The sequence below is a fragment of the Mercenaria mercenaria genome, chromosome 11 (genome assembly GCF_021730395.1).
Source record: "Mercenaria mercenaria strain notata chromosome 11, MADL_Memer_1, whole genome shotgun sequence".
Lineage (NCBI taxonomy): Eukaryota > Metazoa > Mollusca > Bivalvia > Venerida > Veneridae > Mercenaria > Mercenaria mercenaria.
The window spans coordinates 40,419,184-40,439,946 of NC_069371.1; the positions used below are offsets into that span (position 1 = coordinate 40,419,184).

The 20,763-nt window shown below is 34.9% G+C and overlaps 2 protein-coding genes across 2 annotated transcripts in view; both read left to right on the forward strand.

The window, feature by feature from the left end:
* The window catches only part of LOC123532186 (uncharacterized), a 58,216-nt gene that overhangs the window by 30,845 nt on the left and 6,608 nt on the right, over positions 1-20,763 (forward strand). The gene's annotated exons all lie outside the window — the stretch shown is intronic.
* The window catches only part of LOC123532806 (E3 ubiquitin-protein ligase TRIM71-like), a 34,006-nt gene continuing 21,592 nt past the window's right edge, over positions 8,350-20,763 (forward strand). Inside the window, exon 1 of the mRNA XM_053517220.1 lies at positions 8,350-8,635. Within this exon, the coding sequence (XP_053373195.1) occupies positions 8,358-8,635 (278 nt within the window). The 5' untranslated portion in view covers positions 8,350-8,357. The remainder of the gene's footprint in view (positions 8,636-20,763) is intronic.

The following is a 20,763-nucleotide window of genomic DNA, read 5'->3' on the forward strand; positions in this document are numbered from 1 at the left end:
TGTGACCTGTAGGGCTGACCCTCGATGTGCGCGAACACGCCCTAGATAAGTATACAAGACAATCCTAAGCATTTTCATAAATACGTCATTAGAATTCAAAATGGCCGCCGCACACGCGCACTTATTATGAATTCTTATATGCAAATGAGTTACTAATTATAGTAACTAGGTCATCCAAGATGGCGCCCGATTGTTTGCCCCCAAAGTGGCCCCTATACTACTGTAGGATATTCATGGCATGTCGCACGCGAATTGGCAACTGGCTCTCCTGAGTGTTTCCAGGACTGACCTATACGTTGAAAGTGTCAGATATTGATACGAAATAACAAAATATATGTAAAATTGAATTATTTTATTCATTTGTGTCTGAAAAATCGGCTTTACTGAAACATATCGCGAATTGGCAACTGGCTGTTCTGGTGCGTTTTGCGACTGTTGAATGCATTTGAAAGAATAAATACTAACATAAAACAACAAAACAAGGGTAAGAATGAATTTTTTATCATGTTCTACTAAAACTATGACTGTCAGTAAAATGTCGAATAACCATCTGCCTACCAGTAGGCAGTTGGTTATTCGCACGCGAATTGGCAACTGGCTCTGCTGAGTGTTTCCAAGACTGACCTATACGTTGGAAGTGTCTGATATTGATATGAAAGAATAAAATATCTGTAAAATTGAATTATTTTATGCATATGTGTCTGAAAAATCGACTTTTCTGAAACATATCGCGAATTGGCAACTGGCTCTCCTGGTGCATTCTGAGACTGTTGAATGCATTTAAAGGAATAAATATTAACATTAAAGAACGAAACAAGGACTAGATTGATTTTTTTATCATTTTCGACCAAAACTTTGACTGTCAGTAAAATGTTGAATAACCAACTGCCTACCAGTATGCAGTTGGATATTCGCACGCAAACTGGCAACTCCGGGCTCTCCTGATTGTTTCCAAGACGGACCTATACGTTGAAAGTGTCGGGTATTGATACAAAGGAACAAAATATATGTAAAATTGAATTATTTTATGTATATGTGTCTGAAAAATCGGCTTTTCTGAAACATATCGCGAACTGTCAACTGGCTCTCCTGGTGCTTTTGAGACTGCTAAATGCATTTAAAGGAATAAATATTATCATTAAAGAACAAAACAAGGGTTAGAATAAATGTTTTATAATGTTCTACCAAAACACTGACTGTATGTAAAATGTCGAATAACCAACTGCCTACCAGTAGGCAGTTGGTTATTCACACGTGAATTGGCAACTGGCTCTCCTTAGTGTTTCCAAGACTGATCTTTAGGTTGAAAGTGTCAGATATTGATATGAAAGACCATATAAAATGTCATATTGAATGATTTTATCAATTTGTGACTGAAAAAAGAAGCTTTTCTGAAACATATCGCGAATTGGCAACTGGCTGTCAAGGTACTTTTTGAGACTGCTGAATGCATTTTAAGAAATGAAGATTAATATTAAAGAACAAAACATGGATAAGAATGATTTTTCATCAGTATGTTTTAAAAGGTAATCAGACTTGCTTATACATTTTGAATAACCAACTGGTAACTAGTACGTAGTTGGTTATTCGAATGTTCAACTACCAACTACCTACCAACTTTACTGTCATGACTGTACCTACTCTATACATCACCGTGTTTTGTTGTTACTTCTCCGAATGATTTGGTTTGAAATAATCGAACTAAGAAATAATAAGTGTTGTTGTATTTCGTTTAGAATACATCGATGTCAATCCTCAGACAGTTCAAATCTTTAATCTAAATAATTTTATGTGTATATGCTGCGGACGTGTCATGCACATGTATGTACGCATTATGCAGGATTATCTTGAAATAAATTCCCGCAATATTTTACTTTTGTACCTAACCCTTTACATCGTTTTTTGTACATTTTAAACCACTGCGATCAATAGAAATACACTTTTGGGCGGAGCAAACTACACGCGTGATCCTCTCACTGATAACTAGAGTGACAGCTACGTCATTTACTACATGCGTTTGATGTAAACGCCCATTCGGCGAGCTTTTCTGAAATTGGCAGTATAATATGTTTACTTAAACTATACTACTATTCATATTTTCAAACAAGAAATTTGGGTCTAGTATACCTTTAAACAAGTTGTATCCGACAGGAATTTTGAAGTACTTATTCGATATTCTTAAACTGGCTAAATTCCTGATGACAAACTTGAATAATTTGTGATTAAATTCGTGTTCATTGGTTCTAAACTCAACCAATGTTCATCGCAAATGTAGCCCAAGAATAAGCACTGGTCGTGGTCCTGTTTGTGCAATGACGTTAAATATTGACCTGGTTATAAATCTTGTATCGTTTCGACCGAAGTGTAAATGCTCCACATTCGTTTTTACGTTTGAATATGCCATATATTTCCTAAGGTAGATCTATACTACATCTGTCAATTCTGTAAATGTTTCATACTTAAAATGGGTAAAAAACACAGAAAACAGAAATGGCACAAATTTAAACTTTAATTTGACGAAGTATCTAAGAACATACAAGCTAGAAGGTTTATAACATCAAAATAAATCTAAAACAACACTAAGAGGACGTAATAATAGTGTTTTCTTTTCAGTTAGCAAAATTATTCGTTTACAAAGAACAACAAACACGATGTGACAGGAAAGTAATCTATCCTGAGATTGGAATAAACCTTCAATGTTCAATCAAATATCCTTATGATGTGCCTAATATATTACATACAAGTAAATATTATCCTGCTAAATTGAATAATGGATCTGACAATTGTACTTTACATACTACAAAAACATGTTGATAATTTATTTTCAGAATTTTGTCGATGTTGAAAAAAAAGACATTGAGTTACAAAGCAGTTTGCACAATATGCACCATGTTACGTAATTCTACAAATATTGTTTATTAGTTTTGCATTTTTTGCATAAAACATAACGTAGCATTCTTATTTTCTTCCGATTAAGTTGTCACAAATTACAATAAGAGCTGTCCGTAAGACAGCCAAGCTCAACTGTTCGAAATATTGTCCCAGAAGCAGAAAAATGTTACCCAAAATGTAAAATATCAAATGAGTTTTAAGTTCAAAAGGGGACATAATTTAACCAAAATGCATATCAGAGTTATGGGACTTGCTGCTATCAACTAGTTTTATAACCCCAAAGGCACATGTTAAGTTTCAATTTAATATCTGCATTAGTTTTGAAGATGTAACTTGCATGTTAAACTTTTGCCAGAATTTTCTAAGTCCAAAAGGGGGCATTATTTGCCCAAAATACTTGTCAGAGTTATGGGACTTGACCCAGTGAGGTTGGTAATTGATTTAGAAAATGAAAAAAATAAGTTTCAAATCTATGCCTTTGAGTAATAGCTGTAAGTACTTGCACCCAAAACTTTAACCAGGACTTTCTAAGTCCAAAGGGGGCATAATTAGTTCCTATATTAGTTCATAACAACTGTAAAATCTTCAAGGCCACGCTCTTTGTATTTTATGTATGCATGAAATTAAATAAAAAAAAAGCTTGGTGTAATAGTCACATGGTATTATTCAAGCTTAGCTTATTGTTGTTAGGATGTAGAATTTGTTTGTTTTGGGTTTAACGCCGTTTTTCAACAGTATTTCAGTCATGTAACGGCGGGCAGTTAACCTAACCAGTGTTCCTGGGTTCTGTACCAGTACAAACCTGTTCTCCGCAAGTAACTGCCAACTTCCCCACATGAATTATCAGAGGTGGAGGACTAATGATTTCAGACACAATGTCGTTTATCAAATAGTCACGGAGAACATACGCCCCGCCCGAGGATCGAACTCGCGACCCCGCGATCCGTAGACCAATGCTCTTACCTACTGAGCTAAGCGGGCGGGCTTTAGGATGTAGAAGGTACATAGTGCAATGTGAAAATGAGATTGTATCAAGCCTGTATTTTACTGACACATATACTGTACCACTGTGCATGACCACCGGAAGGCGATGGTACGATGGTGAAAATGCGATGGTTCGATGGTGAAAACGAGATGACACAATGGTGAAAACGCGATAGCACGATGATGAAAACGCGATGGTACGATGATACGATGGTGAAAACGCGATGGTACGATGATGAAAACGCGATATTACATCGACATTTCACCATCGCGATTTCATCATCGTACCACCGCATTTTCACCATCGTACCATTGTTGTTTCATCATCGTGCCATCGCGCCATCGCGTTTTCGTCATCGTACCATCGTGCATCGCGGTTTAGTATTAAATAAAATGTGACGATTGTCCAAACGGAACACCGTAAGAAACAGACAACTTCGTTAGTTCTTGAAATTCGTCAATGTACAAACTTAAATTTAATGCAGACTGGACATTATTGTACTATTTAATTGACCTGTCAAAACATGTTCCCGGCTTTCATGTTAATCTTATATAGGCTCGAACAGATTATAATGAAAGCCGGGTCCATGTTTTGACAGGTCAAATAAATTGTACAATATCAAATATCGTTTATGTCATCACTTGTAAAAAGTGTAACATGTAAATTAAATATATACAACAGCGACTAGTAATTGTAATGTTTATATATACCAACCTGTTTACAAATTATCTTTAGCTTTAATGTCATGATTCTATATTATCATTTTCTGTTTATATTCTGACTTTAGATTATAATTAATACTTTGTGATCAAATATAATTTATATAAGCTCTTATATTTCTTATTTAAATAATTTGTTGCTATTTTATTAGCTCCCTTTATTGTTGTTTTAAGTTTTTCAATGATTTTCGATCGTAGCTTATTGTCCTTTTATTCTATTATATTATGACCTTCATACAAATTACACATTTAAACTGAATATGTTCGATTTTACCACTAGAAATTAGCAATCTTTGGACTACGTACGGATATGCAGCTCGTAAATAAGATACATCGAATACATTGAAAATGTATTTTATTTTGCAATAAATTTGTCATTTTTATCAAATTCTTATCAAAGAAGCCCATTTCCAACTTTGCACTTCTGGATTAAGATATTTTTATTAGAGAAACAAATTAACGACAAAAAGCATGATCGTCGAGGCGTGTAGCGTGGAGAGTAGATGTACATTAGACTGGCTCCTGTCCCTATGTTTGTTCTTATTATCATTTATCTGTTTTCTTCATTAAGAGGGAAAGTAACTCCAGCAGGTTGTTTCTACATTGACATTTTTATTGCCCCTGGTTCCAAACATGGTTCAGCCATCAGATAAAATTGTGCTATTTTAAAAGGCTTACAATTTTCTTATAAAATGTTTCCAGTATTTATATAAAAAATAACCATGCAGCCAGGGGCCAGGCTAGATGTACTTGTACGAAAGGGGGTATCCTGTACAGTTTTAAATATTACTAAGTTAATGGCGGCGTCGGTGCATTTTGGGACTAGATTCAGAGCACCCACTATTACATTTTACTCGTCAACACTATTTTCCATCGTTAGTCTGGTCTGGACACGTTCGACGAAATGATTGCGTTTATTTAAATACATGTAGATATATTTTAAAAAGATATGCATTTTACTTATTTTCCGCATAACAAGAGAAAACACGTCAGACTTACTGAAAATATCACAAAGATATAACAAAGTATACAGAAAGAATTTCCGTCGGATTGGCAGCGCCTTATTTCATATAAGTTGAAAACAACAAAATGGGTTAAATTAGTAAAACACAAAATAAACAGATTTTTTTTTTGTATTTTAAATGTATCTTTATACGAGTGAACAGCATATCAAATTATTTTCGCAAGGGAATACGGACGAAACCACCGCCCCCACATCCCCCCAATTTTTTAATTGTATCTAAATGTTTATTTCATTCCGTTTAAAAATCTATGTTGATCATATCATTTTTTTTTTAGGTTTACAATAATCTTTTTCAGAGATTTTGTTGAACAGAATCAAAGCGGGGATTTTCCACGTCTTGATAAAATTGTGCATGGGATGGGATTTTGTCCGTGGGGTGGAAATTCTTCGCGAATGGCAATAGTGAACAATCTCGATGAATGTAATTTTGAACACTGAATGTTAATGATTATCTTGCTTTTTGTTGTTTTCTTTTTTTGCTAAAATAAAATTTAAAGTTTAAAATACGTTTAGATACATTTCTGAATATTTAGAATCCGATTTGCGAAAATATTGAAAATTGCTAGATTACTGAATCAATTAAAATGCAAACATAAATGTTTTGCAAGGATACCCTGCTGGCTGTTATTTGAAGTTTCACTTCAATATCTGCATTAGTTTTGGAGATAGTAACTTGCATGTAAAACTTTAACAAGAATTTTCTAAGTCCAAAAGGGGGCATAATTTGCTCAAAATACATGTCAGAGTTATGGAACTTGACCCAGTTAGGTTGGTAATTGACCTAGAAAAAGAAAAAATAAGTTTCAAAGCTATATGCCTTTAAATGATAGCTGTATGTACTTGCATGCAAAAACTTAACCAAGGCGTGACGTCGACGCCGACGCCGACGTCAGGGTGAGTAGAATAGCTGATAGTCGAGTTAAAAATAAATGATATGTTACAAAATGAAACGATTGCACTGAACTTTACAAAAGATCAAAACAAACAGTCGTTTACTTAGAACCATTTATTATTTATTTATTTATTTGGGTTTTACGGCGCACCAACACAGTATAGGTTATATGGCGTCAAACAGGACTACAAATTTTGGTTCCACATCTCATTTACATCGAAACAGAAGTATGAGGTATGGAATCAAAATACTTAGAACCAATATAGTTAAAATTATATGATAGCGTGTTGCATATCAAAATCCTATAGCCTTCCTTTGTTTGATACTGAATGTTTTAATTGCTTTAGAATAAATATTATTTCATCTAAGACCAAGATTTGAATCATTCATCTTGCTAAATATATAAAACTATAATTTCAAACTAATTATTGCCTCATCTAGATAGTTTAGTTAAGCAGAAACTGAATGCTGTGTAAGTTATATCTTTCTTGATAGATATCACCCCGTTACAGCTCTTCTTCTTCCATTAAAAGAGCTGGGATTGTCGGTTTGCTGTTTAAAATGTATCTAAAGCCTTTTAGATTTGAAATCCTAATTTTCAAACTTTATAAAAAAAAAGATCTGGACATTATATCTAAATGTTTTGGCAATATAACATATACACACAACATGTTAAATATGTCTGCATGGTTAATATGACTATGTGATAATGCAAAACAAATCCTTAAGATGAAAGAGGTAGAACTACCTTTCGTTCTATTTTGTTAGGCAGTGACTGATTTTTGTAGCCGGCTTTTCAATCATGTTAACACTAGTAACAGTACGGAATCCTATGATGCTATAAGCAAGTGATGTGTCTTTTAAAATAAAAGCTTGATATATTTGGAAAGTACCTAGTCTTTAATCGAGCTTAAAGCGTACATAAATGCTCTCGTGCAATGTTATTGTGAACGCAAACAATATGTAAAACAAAATCAACGTACAAAATTGTGAAAGATATATGTGCATTATAACATTTATTACTTTTATTTTGAATCTATAATTTACAGATATCATTTAGCAAACAATATTCGCTATCTACACATCCATATCATCATTATAACGAAATCGCAAATATACTCCGTCACAAAACCTTAGTTAAGTGCGTCTATAATCATTGCAACCATGTTTCGATTATTGTGTCATTTGTAACAATTTCTTTCATGTTTAAAGCGCGGTAAAGAACTTAAGCGAAACACGACAAATAAAGTATCGTGTTTTCGTGTCAGAAGGGCAAAAACATGAAACACGAAAACTCGACAAATGTGTTTGTCGTGTTTTCGTGACGGCGGGATGAAGTCACGACAATACGACAGCACGACAAAGAAATGGTGCCAACACGACATATTCATACCCGCCAACAAGAAAACAGATAAATTTGTCGTGTCGGCGCCCTCTAAATGCCATGTTTTTCATAGAATGTGTCGTATTGTTGTGTTTTTGACTCGTCAACACGAAAGCATGAATACTCTACAACACGACATGGCAGAAAACAGTCACCATACTTTTAACCTACTTTTAACACACATAAACTTGTTAATTTTATGTTTACATAAACTATATGTAGTATTTGTTCATGTTTTCAAACATGAGATTTGTGTAGCGTACACCTTTAAACAACGTTTGGCTTGATACATAATTATTTACAAACTTAGCAATTCAATATAACAGCTTAATCATGATAAATCAGCATTTAACACTAGTGCCTTGATTAAAACTTGGCCAATGTTACAACGAAGTTAGGGTTAGATGAAAAGAGTTAAAATGGAAACTGCTGAAGGAGAAAAAAGAGAAAATGTTTCTTTAATGTGTTCACCGTGTAAAAACGGGGCAAAAGAAGCGGACAATTATTGTACAGATTGTCATGACTATTACTGTTCAACTTGTGTGAAGTGTCATGACGACATTCCGGCGTTATCTGGTCATAAAATTCTTGACAAAGGACATTTTGAGACAGGAACTTCGGAAGCTATACCTGTTGTACCAACAGAAAGATGTAAGAGACACAGCTTTAAACCAGTAGACATGTATTGTCAGAACCACGATGATGTGGGCTGTTACACATGCATGGCAGTAGAACACAGGTACATTTATACATTTCTATAATAGTTTATGAAAATAACATAAATGTTTTTTAAAAAGCCATCTCAAAAGTAAAGGTCAAAGTTGGAGGTCAAAGGTCATGTCATATCTTATCCGCCTCATAACGTTGACATGCATCGAGGAATCTGGTTTATATTTGGCATGAATGTATAACCCAATGAGAAGGAGTGTCACGTGCAAACCCCTGATTCATATCTCAAAGGTCCTTTTAGAGCTTGTCCAGGCCATAACTTTAATGATAAGTATGGAGCAATCTCTTTTTCTTTGGCGTAAATGTTCACGTCCATGAGACGAAGTGTCGTGCGCAAACCTCGAGTCCCTCTCTCAAAGGTCAAGGTCGCACTTGGGAGTCAAAGGTCATTTTAGAGCTTATCCGGGCTGTAACTTTGCCATGCATACAGCTGTATTTTTTATTTGTCATAAATGTTTGCCTCAATGAGACAGAGTGTCGCGTGCAACTCCCAGTCCTTTTGACAGCTGCTGTGCTGCCTGTGGGCATCTAGTTTATATTTCTTATCTAAACCATTCATAACCTGTATAAATGACCTTTTGTGTTTTGTGATTCAGTCAAAATACAGGTCATTGTGTGTTTTATGGCTGATGTTAATCAATTATAAACAAAACATGATACCCAAACAAATGATTGCAGGAGTCCATTCTGCACTGTAGTACATTTATTAATTTATAAAATGTTTCGATTGTAGCATGGAAGTAAAGGTTTGTCGGTAAGATAAAATCGTTACACTGCTTGTTGGTAACAGGATACGCTGTTTCGAATACCCATATCAGGCGAGAGCGAACTCTGTCTCTAAAATCCATATCAGATATGGATTTCCTCGACAGGGTATATACCGTATCCTGTCACCAACAAGCAGTGTAATTAATAATGCTTACGTTTTACATAACTTAACAGTATAAATGTATACCTCAACTAAAAACATGAAAGTGCATGACATTTAATTACGAATGGGGCTCTATATTAACAATAAATTTATATACGTAATAGAATTAAATATATTTGAGCCGCACCATGAGAAAACCAACATAGTGCATTTGCGACCAGCATGGATCCAGATCAGCTTGCACATCCGCGCTGTCTGGTCAGGATCCATGCTGTTCGCTAACGGTTTCTTTAATTGCAAGAGGATTTGAAAGCAAACAGCATGGATCATGACCAGACTGCGCAATGCGCAGGCTGATCTAGATCCATGCTGGTCACAAACACATTATGTTGGTTTTCACATGGCGCGGCTCATTTGATGTTGAGTTTCAACATTTGAAGTAAATATCTACAGACAAAATATCTTATTGAAAGATGAGCAGTTGATATCTTTGATAAACTTTTAATACTATTCTATTTGTGAAGAAAACGTTGCCGCTACTGGTCATGGCTTCAGTTCTACATGTATAATTATATCTGTCTATAATCTAAGACTCAGGTGGTTGATTGGGAACTATCATAACCCTTTTGTTTTAAGAAAACAATATCTCAGATTCTCGACATAGTATCTCGAGCTCACGACACAATATCTCTAGCGCTCGAGACCTTATCTTGAGCGTAAGACATTGTATCTCGTGCTTTTTATTATTATCATTCTGAAATTTCTTTATTTCAATGGGGTAACTCAATATAACCTTTGAGATAGTTACCGTTTAAAAATTCCTGTTTTGCTAGGAATTTTATTAGGAACGGAAATTGAGCTTTATTGCAGTTTAAATTTTCAAGAACGATGTTCCATTTCAGGTCATGTAAGGACATATTTTACATACATCAGTATGTAGAAAAAGACAAGAATGCTGCTAATTCTCAAGAAATCATACAAAATCTTAAGCGGGATGAAGATGATTTAAAAACTCAGCTTAGCAAGCAAAAAGAAGAGGCTAAACGACTTTTAAGGAGAAAGTTGGAGGAAGTCGATAAAGTAAAAGAATTTCGATTAGAAATAGATCGGAAACTTGATGAACTACAAAGAGATAGCATTGACGAAATAGAGAAGAAATATAAAGCCCTTATAAAAAGGATTGAAGATGACATGTGTGCTCTTACAGCATTGCAGGATGATGCTAGTAAGTCTCAAGATAGCATTTCATCCGCCGGTTCTAATATGTCGCAACAGTTTGTGAGTCTGATAAAGGGCAAAACAGCTACAGGTAAAGCAAAACGATGCATAGAAGACAAGACATCCGACTTCTCTAGTCAAGAATTTGTGTTTGAAAGAAATCAGCAGTTGCTATCAAACCTAATACAGGGAACACGTTTATACCCCAGTCACACATACGGCGCGGATAGCTACGTCTAGCCACGGATAGAAACGTAGTAATCCGTATCGATCCGTACCTGAGCCGTAAGGATTAGTACGGATTGGTACGAATTGATACGGGTTACTACGTTAAGGTACGGTTCAGGTACGGATCGATACGGATTACTACGTTTATATCCGTGGCTAAACGTAGCTATCCGCACCGTATGTCTGACTTTGGGTATTAGGTAAAATAAATCAACAACATGCTTTATATAAACTCTCGGGAAAGAAAGTGTACCCTATTAAACATGTTTCAGACGAAAAGACTTGCAGTATATACAGTACATGTATGATTGCTGATGGATCTGTAGTACTCGCAGACATGATTAACAAAAACCTTAAACATCTTAATGCATCTTCGTATAAAGTTGATGATGTATGTGATCTGCCTAATTGTCCGTGGCAGATATGTTCTGTCGAAAAGCATGACGTAGCTGTAACTGGATTTGCAAGAAATATTCAATTTGTTTCGGTCGAAGGGAAAATGAAGAAAACGAGGATACTAGAAACCGACCATTGCTGTTACAGTGTAGGATACAAAAATGGTCACTTGTCGGGACAACAATTGTTCGAAAACATATACAGTCTGGCTGTCAGCGAAACTGGAAAGAGGATCTATGTTACAGATTCTACTTACGGACTTGCTGTTCTTGACCAGGATGGAAAAGTGCTTGGAAAATACAATTGTCCTCAACTTGAAGATGCACGTGAAGTATGTGAAATGGATGATAGAAATGTCCTAGTATGTGGCGAATCATCTAACAATATCATACAGTTTGCTCCGAGGGGTGAGGCAGTGGGAGAAGTACTTTCGACGGATGAAGGTAAAGGAGGCTGTTGGGCGATTTACTTTGATCGCCGACATTCCAAAGTGATTGTTGGACATGATGACAGGGACGAAATTGAAATTTACGATGTAGCGTAAATATTGTTTTACCAATGGGCGAGGTAAAATCTGGGCAGATATCTCTTCTTAATAAATAGTAATTTTACATCCACTGCATAATTTTGAAGACAGAGGCAATCGTAACAACATAAGACATCTTTATGGAAGTTTTGTTGAGTTCATATAATTTGCAAATCAATATTCAAAACACGAAGAACAACAGGGAACATTTTGAATGAGATCCGGAAGTTTTGGGTAGTTCTTTTATTGATTCAAGGGCTAAACATTTAGGCAGCCTTGGTGTGCTCCAGCATAGATTTGCCATTGAATATTTCATAATATAAGAGTTTTTCCTTATTCATAGCGATCATATTACTTCAACATCCGTCTGTTTTATACTCAGAAGTGAATAATAACAACGTATTTCAATGTTCAATATCTATGATCGCCTATCTAATGCTTGCTATTTATGTATGCTATTCATCCGCGTTTTAATTTCTTATACCGTCCAATATTCTGTTGTACATTATGAATCGAATATGTTTTGATTAAAGGGCTTTTGATGCGCACACCAAAAGGATTGAGAAAACAAAAGGAGTTTTGTTGTTAGACCTTAGTATGTATAGCTGCACAAGAAACAACACTTAAATGGACACTTATGACGAAACCATATATTTTCGTTCTTACGCAGGCAAAGAACGTTTTTACTGTAAATTCCACAAACGCTATATATATGCACTTTTTTAATATCATAAACTTAAAGAATCAATACGCATATTAGTGAATCAGACAGTGCAGTGTTTCTTTCGAAGCGTACAATGTGGTGTGAAGTCACCGTTCTATGTAGACGGTGGTACTGTGTGTGTGGTGTGGTATATACTTGAGAAACATCGATGTCAACAAACTACTTTTATCTTGGATTATTTTTAATATGCGCTTTATATTGACATGTGGCTGTATTTCCGTTTTGTCTGCAGTAATTAGAACTATTCGAGAGAACATTTAAACCTGGTTCACCCAATACAGACATTTTAAAATGTGTATTAATGGCCGCCAACAGACAAGATTCAACCTGTCAAAACAGCACGCTATACGTATTTCTCATTCTAACTCTACCAAATCTTATGTATCTCCTTTCTTAAATCATGACATTTATTGTATGCCATTCACTCAAAACTGTATCGTTCAGCATTAAACATTAACCTAAACATTGTTGTAATCAGTTAAGGCAAGTGGTTGTAAAATATGCTGCCATTCCGCACAGACGTTTTAGATACGGGTCTTTTTCTGGATTTTGTATTGGCGGGCTTAATCATTATCCATAAAATTGCTCACAAAGCCGCTTTAGACTTTAACTAAAAACCTCTGAGTTTGTGAGTACCGCATACGTTTAGGTTGCAAGCTCCTCTAGTACAAGAGAAAAAGTCGGCAATGCTGAAAAATCTACGTTTCTGGCCCAGAACTCTGAATGTCTCTGAAAAAACGCATTATAAATCATGTTCATCACTCAGATACGTAAGTGAAAGGAACGAAAGATTGATCTTTAATCAAGTGCTCAAATAACACATGCATCAGCAAGAACATCAGCAATTTCCTGTGTTCCCAGTTTTTGGTTATGGTTTATGCATGTTATCAGTGAGTGTTTTACATACAGTCTCAAAGTGTAGGAAGAAAAGATGGAATGATGGAAGGCCGATGTGCTATGCTTAATGCCAAATGCTAAATACCAAGTACTTCATGCTAAGTGTCAACTATTTAATGCTGAATGACAAATGTTAAATATTAAATGCTGCATACAATATACTTAATGCTAAATGCCAAATATTTAACGTGTATTGCCAAAGTTTTAATTAATTGAAAAATAAATGTTCTACCTGTCTGATATCAAGCAGTACTGCATGTTCTCCCGGTCGTGTAAGCCTTAGGCCGAAAATGTTTAAGATAATTAGGAAAAATGTTGTTTGTTTATTTAAGAGAGACGCAGTTATGTTAAAAATGCTTACATGCCCTCATCTACTGACATAATTAGCTCTTTATTTGGGTAGGCATATAGCAATATGCATTTGGCTTGTATTGTTCCACTTTTTGCAAATAACAAGTAGTATTTATTATTTGACGCAATTTCATAGGTACCAACACTATAACTTTTTTCCAAACTTTATTGTGGAAGGCATGCTAATTACCAAATATTATACAATTAATGATAAATGTTGATTTCTTAGTCACAGATTGATAATGACAAATGATAAATACTTAATAATAACTGCTGATCACTTAATGCTATCTGCCATACAATTACTGTTAAATGCCGAATGCCTGGTGTCAAATAAAATATCTTATACTAATTGGCACTGATAAATTATTTCACTTTTGAAGTTAAAGATCCCGACTCTTAAACTAATGAATGTAACTTTAATCTATTTGAAAACACAATTATAATGTTCTACATTACATAGAATGTTATACTGCTAATGCAAACACTGTTCACTCTAAAATGATTAGAAAAAATAGATAAATTTGGAAGAGAAAAAGTTACACCACACAAAGGGCAGTGACTATTTAAAGTATGCATTCATCCGCTGATATTTCAGCTTTTCATCTTAGTGAGCAGTAAGAAGTAAGCATTTAACATGTGCTGTTCTTCATTTAGCCTTTTCCATTTGGTAATTACCACTTGATATTAAGCATTTACAAATTAGCATTTGACATTAACTAATTGGCATTTAGCATTTGGCAATTAGCATGGTGCACCGGTCTTTCTTAGTAAGCTAACATTTCATATTTAGTATTTGGCACTTACCATTTAGCATTTGGCAATTATCATTTGCGCACGGGCCTTCCATAGTTACCCATGAGCATTTCAAATTTTCCATTCATTTTGCAGGCCTTACATTTGTTGTGACCACTTAGGACAAAAAGTTGGACCAAGTTATTATACATAATTTTTATATAAAAGTGATTCTACATTTTAGGTTATGAATTGCATACTAGAACTACGATTGTGTGGGAAAATTGTATATTAGTACAGGGGCAGTACTGGAAAATTGTATACTTGTATAGTGGTTGTAAGGGAAACGGTTTTGCACCGTCGGGTACTTAACTTTAAAGCCTTCATACGAACATCTATTTACTATTTCCACTGTCATTTGATATTTTTTATATAACAAGACAGATGCCTGATGATATTTGTATTTGGCACTTACCATTTAGTATTTGGAATTAAGCATTTGGCAATTAGCATTTGCTAACGGGCCTTCCATAGATACCCATGAGCATTTCATATTTTCCTTTCATATTGCTGACCTTACAATTGTTGTGACCGCTTAGGACAAACGCATTAAATTGGATCAAGTTATTATACATATGTAAAAGTGATTCTACATTTTAGTTTATTTATTTTCTTCTAGTTTTACGGTTGTGCAGTGATTAGTACAGTGATTGTACTGGAAATTTGTATACTTGTATAATGGTTGTAAGGGAAACTGGTTGCTACCGTCAGGTACTGAATTTAAAAGCCTTCATACGAACATCCATTTACTATTATTAGAGTATTTTGATATTTTTATATAATAACAAGATAGATACAGAAAATAACAGCATTTAAATATTGGTTTGTCATTCTCCATTACAAAAAGCACTATAAACCCAAATGTCGCTATTTACCTGACATTTGTTTAACTGCACTACAAGTCTTGCAAGTGTAAGACATTTCCAACTTGGTGGAATAATGATTTTGAATTCAGAATGCTTACAACGGATTATGTAAGATTTCAAAATGTCAAGCAAAAGAAGCAATATAATTTTACCACGCATATATAAACGTTTTGAATTCAATTGTTGAAATATATCCGATCCAAAAAATGGCATATTTGTCAATATATGCAAATGTAGGTTAAGACACTGATAAACATTTTCCGAAAATGGAAAACGAAACTACTGTTATTATTAAAATGGCGTCTTTTAATAATTTAGACAATCAAAGCGATCAGGAAAAGGCATTCAGTCTTTTCTCTTCACCGTGCAAACGTCAGGGCAGGATTTCAGCGGCAGATAAATATTGTGCGGGTTGTCATGATTATTATTGCTTGGAATGTGTAAAGGTTCATGATAATTTTCCAGCTCTGTCTGGGCACAAGCTCCTTGATAAAGAACACTTTAAAACGGAAAGTAACAAAACTCTTCCTATAGTGCCAACAGAACGTTGTGAGAGACACAGCTTTAAGCCGGTAGACATGTACTGTCAAAATCACGATGATGTTGGGTGTTACACTTGTATGGCAGGAGAGCATAGGTATGTATTTTGTTATTAAATTCGCTTACTTATATTTCAAAAGATAATAGGTAAGGGTAGATTTCTCGGAAGCACAGAGCACCAAAAACAGCCCCAGAGCCAGGTATTTACATAGTAGGCCCACAACAAAAAGAAGCTGTAATGGAAAAATATCTCAGACGGGTTGCTTCAAACATCCAACAAGTACATATTAATATAAGCTAAATATTGATAAAGGGGAAGGAAATGGCAAGGGGCGAAACGGGGCCGGGGCGGGGGACCCGAAGGGGAAAGCTGAACAAGGACGAACGTTTCAAGTTTCATATTTATTTTAGATTTTGTTAACAAATCCTACAGCTTAAATTAATCACGCTGGAAATCTCAAGTCTGATGATACCCCTCACCTTATTGGTGTGAGAGAAGAGCTTCTATTGCTGCGCACTAACAATGCTAATTTTCGTATAATTTTCATGGCTTATGTTACATGGCGATGGAGCGAACGAAAGATTTCATATTAAGGATTTCAATCCATAATAAACAATATTTAAAATACTTCAAATCTATTTAAATCATTTGTACAACAATTTGTATCTAAAAAGTAAAGAAAACATTTATAGTCTCTTCGCAACCAAACAACGCCAAGGTTAACCGCGTAGATTTTCTTAGTATCAGAGATTATAGGCCACTACCAGACTTTTCACCTTTGATCTTTATGCTGTTTATCCATATTTGATTTTTAAATAAAATAGAGTGTTTAACTTTGTGAAACCAAGCAATCAAAATACAATTGAAATTGTTAAAAGTTGAGATAAGAAAAATTGAAAAATAAATGTTCTATCTGTGGTGGGGTTTGAAACAAGTAAAACTCTTAGATTAATGACTTATATTTGTCTGAATGTACTTTTATTCTATTTATAGCATTTGAAGAGTATTCAGATAGAGGTTGTTTTTAATTATTGACAGCATACCTTAAACAGAAATTGCATTCGGTTATAAAATGTAGTTTCGATCCTTACATAGGTTTCCTCAATTACTGGTTATGTAAACGCGTTTAAATACTTAACATCGGCGTCACCACATACACTTTACGTCCATATGTAAAAACACACGTAAATTTTCTACTCTCAGGTCGTGTCAAGATGTGTTCTATATTCCGGAGTATGTCAGAGACAAAGATACAACAACAGATTTTGTGGATGTTAGGAAAGAGATGCAAGGGCTTGTCGATGAACTTAAACATCAACTGGACAAGTATCATCGGGAAGTTAAACGCCTTTTTAAAAGAAAAGAAGTTGAGAAAATAAAAGCATTTCGGGTACAGATAGATCATAGACTTGATGTTCTAGAAAAGTATAGTATCGATGAAATAGAAAAGAAATATCAAGCCTTAATCAAGAAGATTGAAGCTAACAGTTGTGAATTGACAATATCATGTCAGCTCATTGCTCGAAAGTATTAAATCAGCTGGTTCAAATAATCCACAACAATTTGTGAGTAAGAACAGAGGAAAGATGGTCACAGAAAAAGCAAAGAAATCTATAGCAGACAAGATGGTAGAATTTACTAGACACGACATAACGTTTGTATGTAATCAGAAGTTGCAGTCCTTGCTAGAGGTGTAAAACTGTCTTGGCGAAATCGTACAAAAACATGTTTTGTATAAACTTGAAGATAAGAAATTGTACAATGTTAAACAGGTGTCAGACACGCTTACCTGTGAAATACGTAGTGTACTGGCATACTTTCTGATGTAACTGTCATGAATGCAGATAGCAGTAACAAAAATCTTAAACGCCTTGGGCCCCTTGGCCCTTCCTCGTATGCTGTAGTTGAAGTATTTAAGCTTTCAGATGCTCCGTGGCAGGTCGCTGTATGTTTTGAAGGAATTAGAAAAATTCTATTTGAGACCGTAGAAGAGAGATTGCAGGTTGTAAAGGAAAGAGAAACCAGCCACACTTGTTATGGTATAGAGTATTACAATGGTAATATATACATTTCTGACTCGGGTACGACTTTGTTTGTCTACAGCATGACGGGACAAAGCTAAAGCAATTTATCAATGATCAGTCTGGACAAGCGTTTTTCAGTGACATCTACAGTCATGCTGTAAGTAAGACCGGTGTGAGGATTTATGTAGCCGACAGTACATATGCTTTGTAAATACAACACGGATGGGATACTTCTGGGGAAATATATCTCTCCTGAATTGAAATTTCCGAGGTAGATTTGTGAGACAGAAGATGGACATGGAGAGTTTTCTAACAATATTATTCAGTTTTCACCGAATGGTGAAGTAGTGGGAGAAATACTTATGAAGAATAAAACTAATAGATGATGTCTGGCGGTTTGCTTTGATCGTCGGCGTTCCAGGTTAATAGTTGAGCGCAGTTGGAATTTACGATATAGTTTAAACATAACTTCACGAAAGGAAAGCATATTTTTTTCCACGAAAGTGTATGCCTTATGTGCTATAATCCCGTAAAATGTTTCTGCCTTATTGCTGACAAAAAATATAAATTTAAAGAGAATAGCCTCTATATAATTAATAAATATTTAAATTAAAAACATGTAATACATTGTGTTTAGATTTCATCAATTTCGTAACCAGGTTTAATTTGCATTGGGTAAAAATAACCTTTTAGTATATAGTGTTAAGAAAAGCTAGCGTTATATAATTTGTTATAGAGATTAGGAAAGCATTTGACCAAGAAGATTGTGAGAAATCTGTTTACATGCAAAACTTTTAAAAACAATTTGATTACTGGATAAAGGGGCATAATTGTAACAAAGGAAAATCTAGAATTATCTACTTTGTCCTGTGAGGTTCTAATAATGCCAAAAATATAAGCAGTCAGCCTAGTAGTTTTGGAAAAACCTGCTGACACTGACGCATAGATTACTACAAAAGCTGTGCTATTTTTAATGATTTCCCAAAGATAGAGGTGCCATTAAAACAAGAGGGTCATAGTGGCCCAAAGTCGCTCACCACAAATTGTGCTTGAATATTCATATGTATGACACATTGAAAAATGAATACTGACAAATGTATTTAGTAGCAAAAACAAAATATAGGTCCTTAGATGCTACGGGCCAAATGTAATGAAAATCTGCCGAAAAAGGTCATTTAAAGATATTTTTATTGTTTTCAAAACTATCCCCGTAATGGGGCCAAGTGTCCCCATTGTATGAAAGAAAGAGAGGACCTTATAATGGTGCTACATACCACATTTGATTTCGATCCATCAAGTGGTTGACGATCAGAAGTTGTTGAAATGTTTTTTGTTGTTGTTTTATTTTGTCTATTTTTTTTGCTCTAGTGGACCCTAAAAGAAATCAGAGTACATCAATTGAACAAATCTGGGAAGGACCTTACAATGACGCTAAAAACCAAGTCTGGTGAGGATCCATCTAGAACAAAACTGGAAGAAGACATTATAATAATGCTACAGACCAGGTTTGACGAAGATCTGTCAAGCATTTTATTAGAAGTTGTTTAAATGTTGTTTCTTATTTTCAGCTCTGGCCCCTTATAGGGACAGGGTGTCCCATATTTTAATAAAATTGAAAAGGACGTTAAAATGATGCTACAGACCAAGTTTGATGAAAACATGTAAGTTGTTAATGAGAATAAGTCATTTAAAACTTTTTCTCTATTTTTATCTCTAGCAGTCCCTAATGGGGTCAAGTGCCCCAATGTGAACTAGAACTTTCACCACTAATGGTGAGATATGTACCCCCTTCACGCACTGAGACAGAACATTGCAATTTGACGCACACAAGATTGCATGATTATGTAAACTGTATGTATATAGACTCTATGTATATATTATAGTACTGTAACAATAAACAAAGTCTGCAGAATATTTTTCTAAAAGAACGTAATATGCACCATGCACAACTAGGGTTGGTATTGATCATTCATGTGAAGTTTCATTATACTGTGTGCAAGGGTTCGGAAGATTAGGCGCGCACAAAATTGTATATGCAGATTATATGTATTTAGTATAGTAACAAAAATCAAAATTCCATAATTCTGCAAATTATTTTTCTGAAAGAACCTCTACCTTTGCAAGATATTTTTTTCTGAAAGAACCTAACATGCACCATGCATAACTAGGGTTACTACTGATCACTTGTGTAAAGTTTCATTAAACTGTGTGCATGGGTTCAGCAGATTAGGCGAGCACAAGATTGCATATGCAGACTCTATGTATTTAGTATAGTAACAAAAATTAAAATTCCATAATTCTACAAATTATTTTTCTGAAAGAACCTACATGCACCATGCACAACTACTGTTGTTACTGATCACAACATTTAAAGCCACGCTCCAGAAGCGCAGTCTCCTACACCACCTATAACAGCAGTTCTAACAAGGACGTACACGTATACATGACACGCAAACACGTGTACAAACAAATCAAATCAAAGCAAATAAAAAGACAAGCAGGAAAAATCGAAACTGTGGGGAGCCGCCCAGGGACGACCGGTGACCACAATCTGCACCTCACTCAGAGTAAACGGATAGAGCGCGTCAATGCAAAAAGGCGATGGGAGGCGTTTGAGAAATGATAATAGAAACATCACCAACAAATAAGGCAATATGTGAGGCATTAGACACGAAACGGATAAAAACAAGTTGAAAATAGG